The sequence below is a fragment of the Danio rerio genome, chromosome 8 (assembly GCF_049306965.1).
Source record: "Danio rerio strain Tuebingen ecotype United States chromosome 8, GRCz12tu, whole genome shotgun sequence".
In the NCBI taxonomy this organism is placed as follows: Eukaryota; Metazoa; Chordata; class Actinopteri; order Cypriniformes; family Danionidae; genus Danio; species Danio rerio.
This window is the reverse complement of record NC_133183.1, coordinates 52,616,374-52,638,938: the sequence shown is the minus strand read 5'-3', so window position 1 is coordinate 52,638,938 and position 22,565 is coordinate 52,616,374. Positions and strand designations below refer to the sequence as shown.

Genomic DNA, 22,565 nt, shown 5'->3' with positions numbered 1-22,565 from the left:
TTCTAATTAATTGGTTCAGGTGTGTTTGATATTGGTAGCAACTGAAATCTGCAGGAATGTGGCTCTCCAGGAACAGGGTTGGCCACCTCTGTTCTATGTGCTCATATCACTCTATACCATGTCAAATAAATATTTAAAATTTCTACCTTGTTATATACAGCGGGGAAAATAAGTATTTGACACATCAGCATTTTTATCAGTAAGGGGATTTCTAAGTGGGCTACTGACACAAAATTCCTACCAGATGTAGCCATCAAGCCAAATATTGAATTCATACAAAGAAATCAGAACATTTAAGTATACAAGTTGAGTCATAATAAATAAAGTGAAATGACACAGGGAATAAGTATTGAACACACTTTACTTAATACTTTGTAGAAAAGCCTTTGTTGGTGATCACAGCTTCTAGACGCCTCTTGTATGGAGAGACCAGTCGTCTGCATTGCTCAGGAGTGATTCTGGCCCATTCTTCCACACAAACGGTCTTTAAATCTTGAAGGTTCCTTGGGCCTCTTTTATGAACTTTGATCTTCAGTTCTCTCCATAGATTTTCTATGGGATTTAGGTCAGGTGATTGACTGGGCCATTCAAGCAACTTGATTTTCTTTCTTTGAAACCACTTCATTGTTTCCTTGGCCTTGTGTTTGGGATCATTGTCTTGCTGAAATGTCCACCCTCTTTTCATTTTCAGCTTTCTGGTAGATGGCAGCAGATTTTTATCCAGAATGTCCCGGTACATTTCTCCATTCATCCTACCTTCAATAATATGAAGTCTGCCAGTACCCCTTGCTGAAAAGCAGCCCCAAACCATGATGCTTCCACCCCCAAACTTAACTGTTGGTATAGTGTTCTTGGGGTGGTGGGCAGTGCCATTTCTTCTCCAAACATGATGTGTAGAATGACTGCCAAAAAGTTCAATTTTGCTTTCATCTGACCATACTATAGTTTCCCAATAATCCACAGGCTTCTCCAAATGCTGTTTCGCAAACTTTAACCGGGCCTCAACATGCTTTTTGTTCAGCAATGGAGTCTTGCGTGGTGAGCGTGCATGGATGCCATGGTGGTTCAGTGCATTGCTTATAGTTTTCTTTGAAACAATAGTACCCGCTGATGCGAGGTCTTCCTGAAGTTCTGCCCGAGTGGTTCTTGGCTCTTGGAGAACTCTCCTGATTATTCTTTGGACTCCTCGGACAGGGATCTTACGTGGAGCACCTGATCGTGGCCGGTTTATGGTGAACTTATGCTTTTTCCATTTCCGGATAATAGCCCCCACAGTGCTCACAGGAACATTCAGCATTCTGGAAATGCGCCTATAACCATTCCCATCAAAATGCTTTTCAACGATAAGACTACGCAGATCTTGAGAGAGTTCTTTGTTTTTACCCATCATGAAGTCTTTCCTGTGTGCCTCCTGAGTAATGAGAAGCCTTTATAGGCCATCAATTAGGACTAAAGCAGCTGATATCAATTAGTACTGATAGGGAGCAGGGTTTTTCTCTCAATACTGACAGATCTCCTGACTTTCTATGCCATTTTGCACCTTGTTATCTTCATGTGTTCAATACTTATTCCCTGTGTCATTTCACTTTATTTATTATGACTCAACTTGTATACTTAAATGTTCTGATTTCTTTGTATGAATTCAATATTTGGCTTGATGGCTACATCTGGTAGGAATTTTGTGTCAGTAGCCCACTTAGAAATCCCCTTACTGATAAAAATGCTGATGTGTCAAATACTTATTTTCCCCGCTGTACATGATTTTTTTTTTACTATGATGTAGTGATCAACAGAATACCAAGTATCTAAACCGCTGGTTTCGAGAATACTCCATATTAAAGGTTTATTAACTAAAATAATCGTAAGCTCCATTCATTTATTCATTTTCCTTTGGCTTAGTCCTTTTAAATATCAGGGGTCGCCACAATAGAATGAACCGCCAACTAATCCAGCATATGTTTTACGCAGCGGATGCTCTTCCAGCTGCAACCCAGCACTGGGAAAAACACCCATACACTCTCACATTCTCACTCGTACACTACGGCCAATTTAGCTTATTCAATTCACCTCTAGCGCATGTGTTTGGACTGGGGGGAACAGAAGCACCTGGAAGAAACCCAACTTGGGGAGAACATGCAAACTTCACACAGAAACACCAACTGTGCTAACCACTGAGCCATTGTGTTACCTTAAGCTCGATTAGCAAAATAATAATAGTACAATACATTTAAATAGATAATTATTCACAAAGTAATATTATAAAGTTATTATTGCATAATCAAGTAGACATTTTCAAAAAAAAAAGTATCATTTACTGGTTTCAAATTGCATCAAGGACAGTGTTGTAAATGTATTTTTTTTGTAAATGTTCTTGCCTTTTTTATTATGAAAATCTGAAACTGTTGCTTAAAGATTAGTCTCTAAATGGGTAACAAAAACTGTGGAAACTTTGCTTAACGATGAACAGTGGCTACTAAACAGCTAATCAATATGTCAATGAGTACTTTATTAATTTGAGTTACTTCAATGAGTTCTTTAGCAATGAGGTAAACTATTGCTCAACTCTTCTTTGATAAGGGCCCTTGGAGACATTTTACTCCTCAACAATTAGTTTGTCAATGATTTATGCACTCGTAAAAAAAAAAAAAAAACGTTTTAAAAGTGATTATAGTGATAACATTTTTCTTCCTTGTAATTGTGGTGTGGTTTTTAAAACTGTTGTTATAAGTTATGGTTAAAGTTACTGTCAGTGATAAGTGGCATTCTGTGACAAGTGCATTTTCCAAGATATCACAACATTTTGCTGCAACGGATTGTTGAAAACATCAAGAATTTATTTAACAAACAAATGGGACAAACTTTTATTGGTGTTGGTTCCTGTATTAACTTGTGTTATAGTTTTATTTCTTAACTGTGGTAACTGCTGGCAAACAAGTTACTATAGGCTTTTTTTTTGATTTAGCAAAATGATCTTTAAAAATAAAAAGCAATTTTGAAAATCAATATCAGATGTGACTTTTAATACGGCACAACTATAAATATTATTAACAGCCCAAATAATAGACTTTAAAAAAGTGGGGTAATTTTGACCTAATTTGGTTAAATTATGGACAAACTCATTGGGTTAAATTGAGCTATGAATTTAATTCAGTATGACAAACCAAGCTGTTGGGATGAACTGGGTAGAAAGCCTAAGCATTTTTTAGAGTGTGACCTGTCCTGATTTTTGGAGCTGCAAATATACTGCGAGAAGCATAACTATATGCTACTGCTATCCAAAAGCCAAGTGCAGTAACTTCTCATTTGGTCAAAATGAGCTTTGTGAGATCTGTTCTTTCTTGTGACAAAAACTTATAATATCTCATGGTTCAATTTCGTCGCGTTTTAGAGAAACCAAAACCTTAATCCACACACGACACCAAAGCAATGGTGCAGTGACTATTTTCACCGATAGAGGGCGTTGCGAGGTACTTTGATAATTGTCGTGAGCTCGATGTTGTTAGCAAAGAACTAATATTTTGGGAGTTGGAAAGTGCTGTCGTCGTTCATCAAACCTGGCTGCATTTTCACTTGCAAGGTAGTATTGTACACTAACTATTAATTTAAATTAAAATCAGAATGGGCTCTAACATGAGCAGTTTATCTGTTTAGTATGCATAATTAAATGTTAATGTCGGTAATTCCCATGGCCATCCCGAAATTAATATGGTTAGCTAAAAATATTAATCAACCGAACAAGTACACTTACAACAAGTACTGTAAACATTTGCTGTAACCACATCTTGACTTCAAATGAGCTTAGAATGCAAAACAAAGGTAACATTCTAATTTGTCTTTATTCGTGCTCCATATACTTTTATTAGTAAAAGTAATTCAATAAATGATGCTTAACCCATATCTAACCAAAAAAGTTACTAAATACACGCTAATAACTAAAATTATTTGCTAGTTACTTGAAAAGTTACACATTACCAAATGACACTTGACAATATTAAAACAACATCAAAGAACATTAAAAAGTATGTATGTACTGTAATTAAAAGTATGTTTACAAATTATTAGTATTTTCAAACAAACAAGAAAAACAAATTCTGCAACGTTATTTGTTTATTATAGTTTTATTTGTTTTCTTGTACTTATATCTGTCACAGTTGTTTTTGTTTTTGGTCAAATGTTTTACCTGGGACGAGTACATAACGGTGTGCTATGTTTTTATTATTATACTAGGCCTATTGAGCCCTCATCAATAAAAAAGACCACTAAAACACTAAACATTCTATGTTACTAAACATACTAAAACATATAATATGTCTGTTTTACAATTCTAGACTACCACAAGTCTTTACAGGGTGACCGCGGGGTCCGCATAATTATTTTTAAGTCTTTAAAAGTCTTAAATCTCAAAAGCTAATTTCATTCATTTTCTTTCAGCTTTGTCCCTTTATTAATCTGGGGTCGCCACAGCAGAATGAACTGGCAACTTATCCAGCACATGTTTTTAGCCTACCCAATTCACCTATACCACATGTTTTTGGACTTGTGGGGGAAACCGGAGTACTCGGAGTAAACCCACACGAACACATGCAAACTCTACACAGAAATGCCAACTGACCCTGCTGGGGCTCGAACCAGCGACCTCCGTGCTGTCAGGCAATTGTGCTACCCGCTGCGCCACCGTGCTGCTCAAAAGCTAAATTTTAGACCTTAAAAAGTCTCAAATCTTCTCAAGTGTTGTGTTGTAGGTTTTCAATCATTTTTTTAACAGGTCTTAATTTTTCTTTGTTCATGTATAGCTACCCAACCTGGGCATTAACACCTTTAAAATCACTGACAAGCCATATCTCAATAAAACTTTTAACTTTTTATATAAAAATAGCATTTAATTACTTCCTTTACAATAACATTTGCTTAAAGGTTATCTGTTTATAAACTGCTGAGGAAACTGACCTGACCTAGATTTATTATTATTAAATTATTATTATTGTAGATTCTTGGTAAGGGTTATAGGGTTTGTGAATTGATGTATTTGAAAATTATTACAAAAATATTCAAACAAAACTATTATTATTGTATTATTAAATGTTTTCAATTTTAAACATTTTTGATTTGACAAGTGAAAATCTTTTCTAACTGGGATATTACAAAAATCCTTTGCAATTAGCCCTGTAAAAGCCAAAAAATAAATTCATAATGGTCTTAAAAATGTCTAAAAAATTAACTTGGTAAAACCTGCAGAAGATCTGTCCAATTCTTTTGGCCCAACTGGGCTATTGCAAAAATGCTTTAGTGTTTAGCCCTGTATAAGTCTAAAGTTTCATTCATGATGGTCTTAAAAGGGTCTTAAAAAGTCTTACATTTGAGTTGATGGAACCTGTACAAATCCTGATTATAGTAATATACTAGTGATATTCCAAAGCAAACTTGTGAGATGTTCCTAATTTCCATTTCAGGAATTGATACTAAAGTATCAACCTACATGATCTATTTGCGAACGGACATCCAGCAAGCCAAAAATCCACCATGTGTTTATGATAACATCGTTTCCTTGACAACCTCAGTTTGTGACAGAGCTAAAGCAGGTGCGTCCACTGACACTCATGGGATTTTACTCTGGAGTCTGGACACACAGCAGCTGTGAAAATCTCTTTCAAACACACACACACATACAAACACACACACACACACACACACACATTAGACAGTGTGCTCTAGATACTGTTAATGAAATCGATATATATCCACTGAATATCGTGGACGCCTCTCGTGACATGACACTTTTGGGACGTCCTCCTATTCCTATCTGCTATTGAGCTATGAGCATGCAGAAATATAGTCATTATGTAACTTCAGTGTTCCTGCCTCATAGACAGCAAGAGAGCATCCACACACACATGAGAGAGAGAGAGAGAGAGAGTCAGTGAGAAATAAATAAATGAAAATCTCACCTGACCTGGTTAGGGTGAGTGAATAAAGGGATGAAGCTGAACAGGGAGACAGTGAGTGTTTGTAACAGTCAGTGCTTTTCTCTCGTTCTGTGTGTGAGTCAGTGTTTGGCTGAACCGCGACTTTACTGGAAACCAGAGCGAAGGACGGCTAGAAAACGTGAGTGTGAGCATACTGTAGATCTGAATGAGCATTTTTGTTTTGAACTTGATTTTCAGCTGAATCCATGAGTCAACATGATATGTAGGCTCGCTTTAAGTCCATATGGAATGTTTAGTTTTTCTTTTAGAAAAAGGCCAGACTTTAATAATACTTCAATGCAGGCTTCGCCGCTATGAACTTCATTTTGAAGCTTTTATAATGGTATTGACCTAAGCTGAAAAAAAGATTACTTTACCAGGTATAATAACAAACATGCTAAGTGTATTGCTTTATTGTCTGTAGATGTTCATAGGATGATATTGGAAAAATGTGATATTGCGATATTTTAATTTTCTGCGATAAATATTGTGATATGGGATACCGTTTTCCAAGAAAGTCTGAAGCACTATTTGATGGTTCTATAGAGTCCAATTGTATTTAGTAAGAAAAAATAATAATAAATCACAATGCAAAAAAAGCTTTTCTTTCTTTTTTTGTCTGGTTTCTAATCTAAATATCTAAAAATTCTTAGATCAAGTAAATATATTGTTTTGTTTTCAACTTTTCCTTTTAAGCAGGGGTGTCAAACTCAATTCCTGGAGGGCAGAAGCCCTGTACAGTTTAGTTCCAACCCTGCTCCAACACACTTACCTGTAGGTTTCAAACAAGCCTGAAGGACTCAATTAGTTTGATCAGGTGTGTTTAATTAGGGTTAGAACTAGGGTAAGGCCCTTTTGCAACTGAGTTTGACACCTGTGCTTTTAAGTTTTTCTCAAAACAAACAAAACTATCTGTCTGTCTTTATATATCTAAAAATGTTAACTAAGAACTTTTTGTTGCATAAATTGTACAAATTACGTATAAATACAGTAATTGAATACAATTCTGTAGCTGCTGTTCAACTATAATTCAGACTCATGATTGCATATCTTGTGATGTGACTATTGTGGATGCGCACATTGCGATATTGATGCTAAAATGATATATTTTGCAGCCCTAGATCAGAGAGTAAATACATTTTTAATCTATCAATTAAACTGCAAAAGGATGATAAAGTACAATAGGTAACACTTAATACTTATTAAAATACTTATAAAAGTAGTAGTAAACATTAGTTAACGCATTAAAGGTGCAGTGTGGAAGTTTGACACCCAGTGGTTGAACTAGGTATTACGTTAAATTCGGAGTCTGCTACTGTCCACCGGTGGTCACATTTCAGTCACGGACGCATGCTTTGAGAGCCTTTCTGACCGAATGAATCAAATATACAGTTTTCCACCAAAGCAACCCGGTTTGCTGAAATATAATTTGCTAAACTGGCAGTGGGCGGGTTAAAAGAACCAAAACAAAGGCAGAATTCTGGCACGGAAAACCCGTCAAAGCAAAATATATGACTTCAGCATTGTTTTTCACATAAACAAGAATGTTCACTTAGCATGTTTCTCAAATATCTGAAAACATATTAGAGTATTTTAATTTTTTTATATTTATATTTTTATTGTACGTCTTTGATTTGTGTTTGGTCAGGTTACTTATGTTGAGTATTTTTCTATTTGTAAATGTAAAATAAACTAAGATAAAATCACTTTTTTTTAAGCAAGTTGCATTGTTCATGTTATCTAACGCGGTTAAATAGCATTAACATACAGAAAAAAGAGCAGCTGGAAGTCCATAAATATAAAAAATTAAACATAAAGCCATGAACAATTTTTGATGAAAGTCTCGATTTCGTTTATATCAATGCTTAAACAAAGGGCATTAACTATCTATTATTTTGTAATGATTATCTTTGGCAGTAATTTCTTCAACTGCTTTAATCAAAATTGATAATAATAAATGTTTCTAAAGTAGATCAGCACATTAGAAATATTTATGAAGGTCATCGACATACTGACATTTTAATAGCTGTTTTGAAATCATACTCATATTTATATAATATAAGTTTTACTGTGAAGGCGTGAAGTAAATTTGAGTTACTCTATGATGTAAATGGCTTCAATAGAATTGATAGAAATATGCCCACTGATTTAAAAAAATGTAAAGGTCTGAATTTGTAAATTGTAAAGTTTTAAAGCAAATGGACTGGCTAAATGTTGACTGGATTGTTGTAAATTGTTGATGAGAAGCACAGAGGCTGCTTTTACAACTTTTTGTGTGGAAATCAAAACTGCAAATCTTAAAGTGGCCGTTGATTTTTGTATGTCTTCAGAACAATATAAGATACTTTTATAGACTTTTTCAGCAATGTCCACACTTAAATCTGTGCAAATTATAAAGTTTAATTCAAGTATTTTGAGGAGACATAATCACCTATGATTAATAGATTTAAATTGGGTTTTTATAGTACATATAAACATTGGTCAGCAAATATAACCAGAAGGTTACCATACATGTTTGATGCATGAAAACAAAGACCTCATTAGTTCTCACACATCAAGCAAGCATGCTAGTGATCAAATCTGAGTTTTGTAAACAGGGTTCGCCAAAAGTAAACCTGTTCATCCTAAAAAGCTCTTAATTGATTAATTTTTGGATTTCTTTATGGATGTTTAAACACTAGAATAACAGAGGTGGTCATTTTGATTTAATTGTTGTAATTTAATTACTTAATAAAATAACTTAACAAACCCTTAATTAAATCCACAAAAATGACATTTGCTAAATGTGTGTAAATTCCATTAAAACATTGTTATTTATTAACAGTACAGCGTCTGAGTTCTGACAAAGACTACAGAATACACAAGACATGTCACTTGTATCTTTTTGAATAGGGAAAAGCGTAACTGTCAATATGGTGAATCAAGCCCCGCCTGCTAGAACAGTAGCCAATTGTCGATCGCCATATGGTGAAAAAAGCCCACCTTCTAGTACAGGAGCCAATCATTGATCGCTATAGACTGATAATGTTCTGGGGGAGGGGCTTGGACCAGTTGTGAGTTTCTGCAGATTTTGCGTGATTTGGACGTTTAGAAATGAAACTAAAGTGACAGTGGTTGTTAAATTTCATTAACGATTCCTAATGTGAACTTCAATTGTTAGCTTGGAAAGCAATTTTGGAGAATTTGATGTTTCCCCATTCAGACAGAATACCCGAGCATATTGCCTGAAAGGCGTTTCAAAGATAGCCGCCTAGTGAAATGACTTGTCTTAAAGGGACTTTGCTTCTGAGCATTTCTACATTAAAAGATAATAAGAAAATTGACTGCATGCATTTCAGCATCTGCTACTTTTTTCTGTGCCTTTGAATATGCGCACCTCTGTTGGGTAGCAACTTTCTGATAATAAAAACAAACCTTTCTGATAGCAAAACCCTAACTTTACTTAAAACATGTTTTTCAAAGAACATGTTTGCTGCAGTGAAAAAAAAAACTTACCCGCCCACTTGCTGGACAAAGTGAGGTGCGCACCTTCAGGGGCAGTCTAGTAACTTTTATACACAATTATAAACTACAGTATAATAAAAAAAAAGGCAATACAGTAATTACTTCATCAAATATGACAGATATTCAAAGCTTAATTCTAAAATCTCAAAAGAAGCTTTGAATGTAAATATAAAAAAAATTCAATTCGGTACAGCCTTAAATGAACGATCAGAATGACCCGCTATGGATATTAGAGTTCTGGTAGTTCCAGTGTTAAAGCGACAGCATTTTGGGTGAATAGATTGTCAACACAGAGACCAAAATCTCTCAGAATTCTTTAAACTAATCTTCATTTGCTTGCACAGATGAACAAAATGTCATGGGTTTGTATCAACACAAGGGAAGGTCAGTGATGAAGATTTTCATTTTAAGTTCAAAACTGTTTTAATCACAAACATTAAGTAATGAATAGCAGAACTCTTTAGTTCCAGTAAATCCTTTAATCACACACGCACATTAAATAATAAATAATAATAAATAATAAAATATTATCTCCCCTTCAACAACAAGGAATCAGTTGTGATTCATGAGCCGGTTTCATCATTGGGACCAAAAAAGTCCCGCCCAAAAAATCTAAATGAACTGTTATTGCTGTACTTGTGGGGACATTTTGTCCCACTACATAAGAAATACTGTAAAAGATACACACACACACACACACACACACACTCACACACACTCACAAACTCTCTACAGTATATTCTTCTGTCAGTTGGCTGGTTCCTATTATAGGCTGGTCCAATTGCAAAAAAGACGTTTCAATTATCAGATGTTATGTGACTAAAGCATTTTTTCCCTCTCACGATAAGTAATTCCAAGAATTATGGTAATGGCTGCAGGTTTGCTGTATGCATGTTGCAGCCACCGCACTAGCCATTATATTTAATCAAAGGAGACATAGACATGTTGTCTAAGCCTTAATGGCAAGGAAAGCCCCTTATTCTTGGTAGCGGCCACACAGAAGATGTTTCTGGGAAGTCATAGTACAGAATTTTTTAAAGGAAATGTGGATAAAGAATTTCTGGAAGAACTGATGAACCTTGTTGAGCTGTACAATGCAATGAGGCTTCTTATAGTGCCTGTTGTGTCATGACCAAAAGTAGTTAGTTTCTATAAATAAACGCATGGTCATATCATTAAAAAAATAATCGTGACATGTCAGGTGTGCTGCAAATGCAAAACAGAAAGTTTTCATTTCATTCATTCTTTCATTCATTCGATTCCCTTCAGCTTAGTCTCTATTGTAGAGGTTGTCACAGCAGAATGAACTGGCAACTATTCCAGCATATGTTTCATGCAGCAGATGCCCTTCCAGCCGTAATCCAGAAACTGGGAAACATGCATACACACTTAGGCTGTACTCACACAATGTACAGTTGCCTCGACCCGGGCCAAAGCACGCTTGTCCCCCCTCCCGTCACCCTCGACGGCCCGCACTCACATTACAATCGGGCCTGGGCACGCTTACGTTCTCGATGCTGCGCTGTTCAGTGAGCGCTCTCGCACAGCACAGTGGAGATTTCTTTAGTTTTATCGTTTCAGTCATTTGATATGCAGTGACATGCAGTCAAATATTTTGCAGAACAGATCCGCCACTTTTGACGCTCATAAACAGTCATAAAGCCCTTGTGCTACAGGAATGAGGAGGTCTGCTGAAGGTGCGCAGTCTGCTGAAGGTGTCGTGCAGTGAGGTGTCTGCGTCTTTAATAAACTACGGCCGTTTGCGTTCACTGAACAGTAAGATTGATTAATAAATCCATATGAAACAGTCCCTTAAAAGTCACATCTCGCTTTCAGGTTTGGGCTTTGGCACGTTTTGCACTCGCACACAAGCGTACCGCACCAAAGCCCAAGTGAACCGCGCTCAGGCCCACCTCTTCCAACCGGGCCAGGGCCGGCCAAGTGAACCGTGCTTGAGCCCGATTCAGCGCACTCACACTTCTCATACGATCCTGGAAACTGGCCTGGGCACAGTTCGGATAGCATAGTGTGAGTGCGCCCAGTTTCTTCAGTTCACCTATACTACATGTCTTTGGACTGTGAGGGAAACCGGAGCAAACCCACGTGAACATGGGGAGAACATGTAAACACCACACAGAAATGCCAACTTGCCCAGCCGGAAACCAGCGACCTTCTTTCTGTGAGGCAACAGTGCTAACCCCTGAGCCACCGTGCCACCAATTTCTGTTTCAGTTCAGCCAATAATTTCTTTCTTAAACTTCTAAAAAAACACGTCATCTTAGTGTAGAAACAATTTTGCAATGGATTAGAGTTTTTGTAGAGTTTATTCATGGTTTTTCACCAGGCAGTTTTTCACTCTGCAGAGTGGTGCAGGAATGATGTCAGGATTACTTGTGATCATATATTAAGTTTTTAGATACAATACATTTTAAAATTGTTCCGCAAAAATCAGCAGATTTTATTTTTTACAAATTTTTTCACATAATTAGCAAAAAATGTCTGTACTTTCTGTCCGGCCCTAGTCATAACTTTTATAATCAAGATAAACTATTCTTTTTTATGTCATAAATGAACAGGAAAAGTTTATATGTAATATATAAATAATGCAAGAGTAAATCCGATTTGTGCTTATCATTATTTTTTTAATTACATTAATGTGTTTTTGTAGCATTAACAAGAAACAATTCATGTTCATTTTTTACAGATAAGATTGTTTACTTTGTTTCCTTTGCATATTTGTATTCTATTGTATTGTTTTAAAATTATTTTTAATATAATTTTGAGGACTTTTTGTTCCTTTCAATGACTAAATATGAAATATGTCAATCATAATTATTTTGCACATATCACCCACTCATAATCATTTTAAATAATTGTTATTACAATACTGACTTTACTGAATTACTGAATTATTTACATAATCAAGCAGCACTCCCAACAGGCACCTTGATGTCAAAACATTAAACAGCAAGTCAAAAATGTAAAGCAATTTGATGTCAGTTGATTAACTACCTTGATGACAAACCGAGATCAAATTAACATCTTACACTGACGAAAATCTTGAAACTTGGACCTATCTGTTGACCCCATTGATGTCAATTCGATGTTGTTTTGACATCAAGGAAGTTTACTTGTATTGCAGGAACACAAAATCTAGTGTAAATGAACTTGTTATTTTGGAATTGAAGCTTTTCAATAAATAAATCTTTTGTTATATTATAATACTTTTTGCGTCTGTATTTTGGTGATTAAAAAGGCATCAAGATTTTGTATATTGCTTCAGTGCTTAATGTCAGTTTGATGTTGTTTTTGACATCAAGGTGTCTGTCTGAGCTAGTACTCTCCACATTTTAAAACAAGTTTTCAGAAGTATAAAGCTTTTCTTATATTATAATACAATTTGTGTTCTTATCTTGTTTGTCAAAAAGGAAATTAATGTGTGGATGTCAAAAAGGCATCAAGGTTTTGACATTTTTGATGTGTATTTTACCGTCAATGCTTGATGTCAATTTGACGTTGTTTTTGACATCAAGGTTCCTGTCTGAGCTAGTGCTCTCCACATTTTGTAATTTAAGTTTTCAAATGAAAATTTTTTTTTTATATTATAATACCTTTGTGTCCGTATTTTGGTGGTTAAAAGGGCATCAATTTGTGGAGGTCAATAAAAGGTAAAGATTTTACGTCAAATCGATTTTTTTATGTTTGAAGTGTATTTTGAAATCAATGCTTGATTTCGGTTTAAGGTTGTTTTTGACATTAAGGTCACTGAGCTAATACACTTCACGTTTTGCAATTGAAGCTTTCTGATAAAGAGAATTGTTTCTTATAATATTTTTTGTCCTTATTTGATGCTTGAAAGGGCATCAGTGTGTGGATGTCAAAAGGACTTCATGATTTTTACGTTAAGAATCGATTAGCATTTTTGATGTGTATTTTAACGTCAGTGCTTGATGTCAGTTTAACATTGTTTTAGACAATAAGGTTGTTGAGGAAGTACTGTCCACATTTTGGAATAGAAGCTTTCAGATAAATAAAACTTATTTTTTGTATTATATTACTTTTTGTGTCCTTATTTTGCAGGCTCCAAGTGGGCATCAATATGTGGATGTCAAAAAGCAGTCAAGATTTAGACATTAAATTGATTTGTATTTTTGACGTGTTTATTAATGTCAGGTGACGCTGTGGCGCTGTAGGTTTCGCTGTCACTTCACAGCAAGAAAGTCGCTGGTTCGAGCCTTGGCTGGGTCAGTTGGCGTTTCTGTGTGGAGTTTGCATGTTCTTCCCATGTTCGTGTGGGTTTCCTCCGGGTGCTCTGGTTTCCCCCACAGTCCAAAGACATGCGCCGTAGGTAAATTTGGTAGGCTAAATTGTCCGTAGTGTAAATGAGTGTGTATGGATGTTTCCCAGAGATGGATTGCAGCTGGAAGGGCATCCACTTCCATACTGTATATGCTGGATAAGATGGCGGTTCATTCCGCTGTGGCAGCTCCGGATTAATAAAGAGACTAAGCCGAAAAGAAAATGAATAAATTTTAATGTCAATATTTGTTGTCAATTTATCTTTGTTTTTGACATCAAGGTGCCCATCTGAGCTAGTACTCTTCACATTTTGAAATTGAAGCTTACAGATAAAGAAAATAGTCTTATATTTTAATACATTTTCTCTCCTTATTTGTTGGTCAAACGGGCATCAATGTGTGGATGTCACAAGGACGTCAAGATTTTGAACTCAAATTGATTGACATCTTTGATGTATATAAATGTTTGTCAGTGCTTGATGTCAATTTTGCATCATTTTTAGATCAAGGTGCCTGAGCTAGTACACATTTTGGAATTGAAGCCTTCCGAAGAATACAACTTTTCTTGTATTATAATACTTTTTGCATCCGTATTTTGGTGGTCAAAAGGTCATCAAGATTTTGACATAAAATCGATTAGCATTTTTGACATGTATTTTGATGACATTCTTAATGTCAAGTTGATGTAATTTTTGAGGTCACTGAGCTAGAGCTCTTCACATTTTGGAATTGAAGCTCTCCTATGAATAATTCTTATATTATAATACTTTTTGGTGGTCAAAAGGGCATCAATTTTTGGGTGTAAAAAGGGCGTCAAGATTTTGGCTTGAAATCGTTTTGCATTTTTGACATGTATTTTAATGTCAAGGTGCCCGCTGAGCTAGTACTCTCAACATTTTGTCGGCCTGACCCATGGTGTAAAGCTGCAGCAGTTTTTCTGTAGCCTCCTATTGTGGCTCTGCATCCTCAGTTTCAGGGCACTGCTGTCGAGTGGCTCTTTTCACAGCCTTTGCCCTGTGCAGGCGACCCATGTGGCCTCTCAGCAGTACTACACCGCACATCTGTTCAGCCGCTTGCTTTTCACCATTATCATTTAGTCCCACTAATTTAAGATGCAGCGCTATCAGAGCAGATTATGCTCATAGGGCTTCTCTCTCTTCTCCTGTTCCTCCTCAAGCCGTTTTCTGTACAGTAACCGTATAATCCAGCGCCAGTTCTTATGTAACCCCAGTGAAGTACAGATATTAATAATCCCACGCGGCCTGTGGCTCTCTGACATCACTGTCAGCCACAGCGGAGGATGACTAGAGTATTGTGGGTAAACACGCTTAAGAGCGGGACATGGAGCACAGAGAGCAGGGCTGCCAATGTGTAGATTATTCATAGATTATGGGCCATGGTATGTACTCATGTGTGGATGAAGACCTGGTTGATTTGTAGATTACGGTGGATTGGTTTCTGGCGTACACTAAGTCTTTTTGAGTGTGTCTTCGGATAGCATGCTTGCGTTTATTGTGCTTGCTTAGATTGGGGATTATTGGATTTATAATTATGAGATACTGGATGTGGAATTTGTGGATTGAGATTTTTGTTGTGCATGCTGGGGATGTTTTCATGTTTTTTGTGTGATTTGGCTGTATGTGTGTGTGTGTATGTGTGTGTGTATGTCAGGGGTCTATGTGTGACGTCAGATGTCTGGGGGCGATTTGTATGTATGATGTAAAAATTTTGGTAATGTGTGTGTGTGTGTGTGTGTGTGTGTGTGTGTGTGTGTGTGTGTGTGTGTGTTTGTGCAGGTATTGTGTGGTTGGAGAAATTTTATGATGGCTTTTTTTGCGGTGTGTTTCAATTTAGATTAAATATGTTTATATCTGCACTGTTGTTCAAATATCTGGGGTTGGTACAATTTTATTTTCATTATATGCTGCTTGTATTTGATAAAAACAGTCAACGTATTGTTCTAAGCTTAATTTTCAGTAGTCATTACTCCAGCCTTCAGTGTCACATGATCATTCTAGTACTCTGATTTGATGCTCATTTCATATTCTGTTTATTATTGTTGAAAACAGTCCTCCTTTTGGGGATATTTTGATAAAAAGTTAATAATGGTATTAATTTAACAAAAACTGCAAATTTTAAATTCTTTAAAAATAATTAATTAATTAATCCTTTAAATAAAGATTAGCATAGACTTGAAATAATTTTTATAGATCTCTTCAGTCTCTTTTCATTTCATAAACAAAAAAAGAATAGCAAACTGATGGGTAATGAAAATATTCATGCATTCACGTCACTAGGTGTCGGTATTGAGTCTTTTTTCATTCTTACATAAAAATTGTGGTCACACTTTACAATAAGGTTCATTAGTTAATGTTAATTAATGCATTTACTATCATGAACAAACAATGAACAATGCATCTACTACTGTATTTGTTTATGTTAGTTTACGTTAGTTAATGAAAATACAGTAGTTCATTATTTGTTAACTCATGGTGCGTTGACTAATGTTAACAAGCATGGACTTGGATGTTAATAATGCATTAGTAAATGTTCAATTATGATTAATAAATGCTGTACAAGTGTTGTTCATGATTAGTTCATGTTAGTAAATGCATTAACTAATGAACCTTATTGTAAAGTGTTACCAAAATTGTTTATTTTCTTACCTGAAACTTGGTTGTTGCTAGAAGGGATACAGCTACTGTCTGAAGTTGACGAGATTATTTATATTATTTATTAAATTACTCATTAAATTGTATTTTATTTACAGCTACCCCTACATCAACCCTCAATGCAATACAAAAATATTACAAAGTTGGTTCAGAGTGTATTTGTAAGGCTTGGCTGTGTTTATGGGGTGCAAAGCAATATTTCTCATGCTGCATCACAATTCGCATACTATCCATCCTAAATAGTATTTAAAAATAGAATTTATATGTCCCAAATCGTAGTATGTTAAAAAGAGTATGCCAAAGATAGACATAGGGTGATAACAGTGTTCAAGGTATACTGCGGTTTGGAAAAGTCACGGTTTTAAATCCGCCAAAATTTTCTGCTATACCATTCCTATGGTATGTGTACGATTTTTTTACTTACGATTTAAAACTTTTTTTTAGGACAACAGTATCTCAAGCAGAAAAAAAAATATACAAAGAAGCCGTTTTAAGTTTCTTAAGTAGTTTTAAGAAATCTGTGTTTTTGAAAATAGTAAAGTCAATGATTCATTTGAATTATTCAGCCTGACAGGTTTACTGCTCCAAAATATTATAATTTTTCTTTCAAAAAATAAAATATATATAGGGAAAAAAAGGTTTTAGTTTTTTATATATAGATATTTGAAAAGAATTTATTTTAGAGCAGTAATCACAATACCGTGAAACCATGATATTTTTATCCAAGGTTATCGTACTGTCATAATCTTATACCGGCCCATGGCAAGCCAAAAATTCCCGGATGGTTTATTATTTATAAATTTTAAGAGTAGAAGCATCCATACTCTACTCGCTGATATTGCCCACAATACATTGCGCGTAAAAGTGTAAATAAACGACAAGATACATGATGTATGCGCGAGACCAACCGTCAAGTACAGAGGCTTCGGTTAAGATGTTTTATAATTGTTCATTAACATCTAGCCCACTGGAAAATATTTAAATCACGCTTTTGGTGTTATATTTATGCTGCAACAACAATACTGAACTTATATAAAGACGTGTTTGGACATTATAAAGTCCGAATGCATAATTATCCAAAGACCTGAGGAGATTTCTCTGCTTGAAAGACTCGGGAATGGCAGATTATCCTACTGCTGCATCTCCAATAAGGTAGGAAATTCATGACAGAAATGTGGATGATTGACAGGGCTCATAAAAAAGCAACAAAACGATCTGTTAACGAGGAAGTAGTACATCCCAAAGCTTGCATACTCTTCTGTTACACACTCAAAAGTATATGTTTTTCCCTTACTATAAAGTACATTCTTTTAGGGCGCAGTATAGGTATGCGAATTGCGACGCAGCACCAGTTTATCCAAAAGCTTGCCCTCAAGAGGCTCTGATTGGTCAGCTAGCATAATGTGCTGTGATTTGCGAATAGGCTCCATGACACCAGGAAGTGTCATGTCCAGTCACTAGCACGTGCTGTGCTTTAGCTGTATAAATACTGTCAGTCAGTGTAACAGCCGTGTCAGTGTGAGACCAAATTAGACAAAAAATGAAGAGCACAAAGCTAAACCTATACCTGATCTCTAAGATATAATCTGACAAGTGTCTTTCATATATAATCAGGTTATAAGCATGTGTAACTAATACGATACGTTCACATATCTTTTGCGAGTTTGTTATTTGAGATGTTTAATGCAGGAAAATCGGCTGCATAGAGAGACACTGCAGCGCTGGTGAAGATTGTGGGTGTTTACAGGAGTTTAATGCATAAATATGAATTTGTAGTTAAATTGTTAACGATGCCATGCTTGCTACAACAAACCGTTAACGCTAGAAACTGTTCATGTAGTAGATTAATTTTAACAAAAATAAACTGTAAGCACTTCTCTCTTTGTGTCATTTCCTTTAGAACAGGGCTATTTAACTAGTTTGTTATGGGGGCCGGTTCATAAAAAGTATCCCAAACAAAGGGCCGGAGAGATATGACTTGCTATATGAGTGATAACACAACTACATATAAGAGCCCATATGCTGTATTTTTCCTTAAGACACCCACGTTGGCTTTTTCTACATTAAAATGTTAATATATTGTATTTTGAAATGACATAACATCACTGCATTGTACAATAGACTATTTATTTTTTTTCAAATGTATTTCAGAGCACAACAAAAGTAGGCTTCTTCTACATTCAGACACATTCATATGATATGTTTTGAACTGCATAACAATTATGGATGAACGATTATGGATTTTCTTTGTACGATTAAATAGTCAGAAGAATAATCATGGTTTCACAGTTATCACGTCTAATGTAAATGTAAGCTTTATATTGGGTAAGTACATAGCTATTTAGATTAATTGTTGTTGCCATCTGCGTTCATACATACATAATCATATTAATAATAATTCGTCTAACATATGTTTTGTTTTGTTGTAACAAATGTTATTTGCTGCGTGCGCCCGGAAAGACACAAGCACATTGCTCCACTTGTGCGCACATATTGTCTAAATTCTTTCATTAGAAATAACAAACTTGCTAGCGGAAAAGACATGATATGGGAACGGCTGCTGCTAGTTAAACTGGTGTGCATGCGTATTAGCCTCAGTGTACATAATTGAAACTATAAACTAGCGCACAGTTGGCAACTTGGCATAACTTTGTTTAACTGCAGCATTTTCGTTCATTTCGTGCAACAGAAATGCAGCTTAAAGAAGCCTTTACGATTATTAACTGTGACGAATTAAAGCGCAGTAAAAAGGGAACATCCAAATGTACCACTTAGATTAGATTAGATTCAACTTAATTGTCATTACACATGTACAAGTACAATGCAACGAAATGCAGTGCTGGAGAGACGGCGGGCCTCGCGATGTGTACGCGCCGCCATCTTGCCCTATCTTGAATGTTTTCCCTGCCCGCGCCACTCACGTATGGTGCAACTCGTGCTGTATTGAACAGACGCATGTCACTTTATAACTATAGCGGCCGTTTTTGGACTGATCTAAATTTATTTTTTATGTCTTGCTCACACTATTTGGAGGGACGGAACAAATTGCCTCGGGTGCTGGGTTCGGCTCAGAGGCCGCCAATTGTATATTCCTGCTGTAGAAGTCCAAATACAGAAACAGATGGAAATAACAGCGTTTAGACGGCACTTTAGCTTTCTCTGCTATAACATTACAATGCATCTGGTCACGGCCCTTCGCTGCGGGCGGTGTATGCGTGTGGTGTATACACGTAACCTGCAGTGTTTGTGATCTCACTAGCCCGGGTGTATTTTTTTGTAGTCCCCAAACTTTGTTTGCTGTAGACTGTGCTAAGCTACCTCTATAAAAGCCGATGTCTCTCTTTGCATTGAACTTTGAGCGTATTACATTCTGAGATGTTGTTTATGTTCACACAGCTACATCACACATCAACTAAAGTTTAAAATATGATATCGTAGTAGGCGACCCCTTTTAACTATTGTTGTATATTGTAAAAAAATGTACTATGCTTTAGTATCCGCAGGCTGTGTCCAATCTAGATATTACTGTGGAACATGTCTTGTAGATCTCTTAAAACAGATGATTATTTCTGTCATTAGTAGTTATTTTGTAGTTAAACTATCAGCCTGTACGTGTGAATGACATTTGCTCTCTCTGCCCTTTAGGAGATGATGGGGGTTGAAAGGCAGTGTGAGGTGGCAGTACAAAAACAGTCCCAAAGGGAGTTACAGTGGGTCCAGAAACAGCTGTCAATCATCTCCAACAGAACCAATGGACCAAGCAGGAGCAAAGATAAGGTGAGAGCCGAGCTGAATGAAACTGCACCACAAACATGTTGTATGCTGCATGTGTTTGTAGATTTTGTGTGAACTAGTATTTGGCCTTTTATATATGTGTATGTGTGTCTGTATAGAGGGGAGTAGTAAAGCTAAAATGTTTATTTATAATAATGATATTGTTATTTGAATAGCTATTTTACAGTATGTTATTTATAGTACAATGTCAAATATGCTAAGTGTACTATAATTTACAGTATGTGTGTTTAACAGTACATTTACATTTAGGGCCCTATTATACACCCAGTGCAATAAGGCGCAAGACCTGTTTGCCCAGACATGTTGCTATTTTCAGATCAACGCAACCTAAATTTTTTTGTTTTCCTTGTTTAAATAGCAGATCCATTTGCACCACTTTGTGGACTCATGGGTGTTTCGGTTTAGAAAAGAGGTGTGTTAAGGTGCATTGTTGGCGCGTTGCTATTTTGAGGAATTAAAATAGATTGAAAGCAGGTCTAAAGTCCAGCGCAGAGCGTGTAGTTATTCGCCTTGCTTACACATTGCTTAAAACACACAGGATGTACAGCAATATACAAATATCTTTACAAATAAAAAAGTAAATATTTTAAAATTAATATTTTCTTATTTTTTATCATTTTTTGGGGGGGGGTTTCATTTTTATTTGATAGGACAGTAGAGAATTGACAGGAAAGCATGGGGAGCAGAGAGAGGGGAAGGATCGGCATAGGACCGGCGAGGTGGAAATCGAACTCGGGTTGCCATGAGCACCGGAGTGCATGTGTCGACTCACTAACCATTAATCCACTGGTGTCGACAAATTATTATTGTCTACATACAAAAACCAAAAACCTCCATGCCTTCTTCACCCCGGAGGTTTTTTTTTTTTTCGTTTATTCATGACAACTTGCTTTTGTATAATGTTATTATTATTAGTCGTATTATTTATTATATACATATTTCTAATTATTTTTTTTAAACAAGCTTAGATTTGCCCAGCTGTCAGGTTTTGGACCGTATGTGGCATAGCATGTATGTTTAGAAATAACTTTATTAACTTATTATTAACTTGTATGTTAATAATAACACACGTCGTTATTATTGTTAATTTATTTGTTTGCTGGAAATCAGGACTGAATTTAGAAATAGTTTTGAAACAAATCTTTGCGCTTAATAAATGAAATTAACTATTTTGGCTAATATCTGTGCGTACAACACATTTCCTCATCCACGAAATAAAGAAAGAGAAAGTAAAGGCTGATTGGAGGAGGCTCATTCTTTATCCCCTCGCTGCAGTTGTTTTCCTGCTAGTAAAGTGTTCAGTTTTACCATTTAAAAAGTCCGTCATGTAAATGGCAAATACTCTATGATGCGACGCAAGTGACTCTTTCTCAAAACACACCTATAACTCATTAAGAGAATAGGCTCAACCCTGTTAGACCATGCTGCGGTGCAGAGCGTATTTTTTCGTCCTTAAAATTGCAAAAGTGGATTCGGACACGCCCTTAATGCTTTTGCGTCCTGCGCTTTAGACTTAGCACCCAAATCGTCAAAATAGAGCCCTCAGTCCCCGTTAGCAGACGCCTTTATCCAAAGCCACTTACAATTGAGGAGGCATTTAACTATTCAACAAAAAGAGGCAATGCACACAAGAAGAGCTAGTTATATAAAGCAACTATTTGTGTTCAGAGTATTAAGTGGTACCGTTAGGAGAGGGGAGTTTTTCTATTTTTATTATTATTTTTTTTTATAGAGATATACAGTGATTGTAATGGGGCGTTCACTCTAGACGCGGCTTGTGAGAGAAAATAGCTATTTTTGCATGAGTTTACTTGCTTCATTTGCACATCAAACTTGCTTAATCCATGCATGAGATTCACTTCACAACAGAAGTGGGAGGGTCGTCTGTCTGCCTGGTAACAGTTTCATTGCTAAATAGCAAACATGGATTTTATTGAAAGAGTAGATGTGCTTCATGTGGTTTAGGAAGGCTGATAAATAGTGTAAATTCATTCAACACAATGGCTGGGTCCCCACGAGGTGCACCTAGCTCTGTGAGTTCATCAACTCCTACAGATGCTGCTCCTGGATGATGGCTGCTTTCAGTGGTACTTCCGACAGAGCAGGTCCCAGTTTGATGAGCTGTTGTCCCATGTCGGCAGGAGGTTTTCGTTTTTGCATTGACTTAACATGTAAATCACTAGCGCTTGATTCTTAATCCATGTCTGGTCTGAAAGTACTGTACCATATCAAAGAGTCTGGTGCAAGTGTCGGGTCAAGTGTCAGAGGGATAAAAGAGTTTGTTTTCAACAGGTGGTTTGTCAAATCACTGTAAAACTAAAATATTTATAGTC

At 36.1% G+C, this 22,565-nt stretch overlaps 1 protein-coding gene across 28 annotated transcripts in view; it reads left to right on the top strand.

Annotated features, from left to right (window-relative positions):
* Nucleotides 1-5,848: 5,848 nt before the first annotated feature.
* rimbp2b (RIMS binding protein 2b) overlaps nucleotides 5,849-22,565 on the top strand; it is a 268,387-nt gene continuing 251,670 nt past the window's right edge. For 25 of the 28 annotated variants that reach the window (XR_012384726.1, XR_012384727.1, XR_002459411.3 and 22 more), the window contains exons 1-2: nucleotides 15,030-15,164; nucleotides 20,083-20,214. Coding sequence is in view for 25 of the 28 variants with exons in the window: in XM_009304219.5 (XP_009302494.1) it covers nucleotides 15,162-15,164; nucleotides 20,083-20,214 (135 nt within the window). In the remaining 3 variants the exon portion in view is untranslated. Of the gene's footprint in view, nucleotides 6,103-15,029; nucleotides 15,165-20,082; nucleotides 20,215-22,565 lie in introns of those variants that run through there. The other 3 variants (XM_073911089.1, XM_073911104.1, XM_073911088.1) reach the window with 2 other exon arrangements.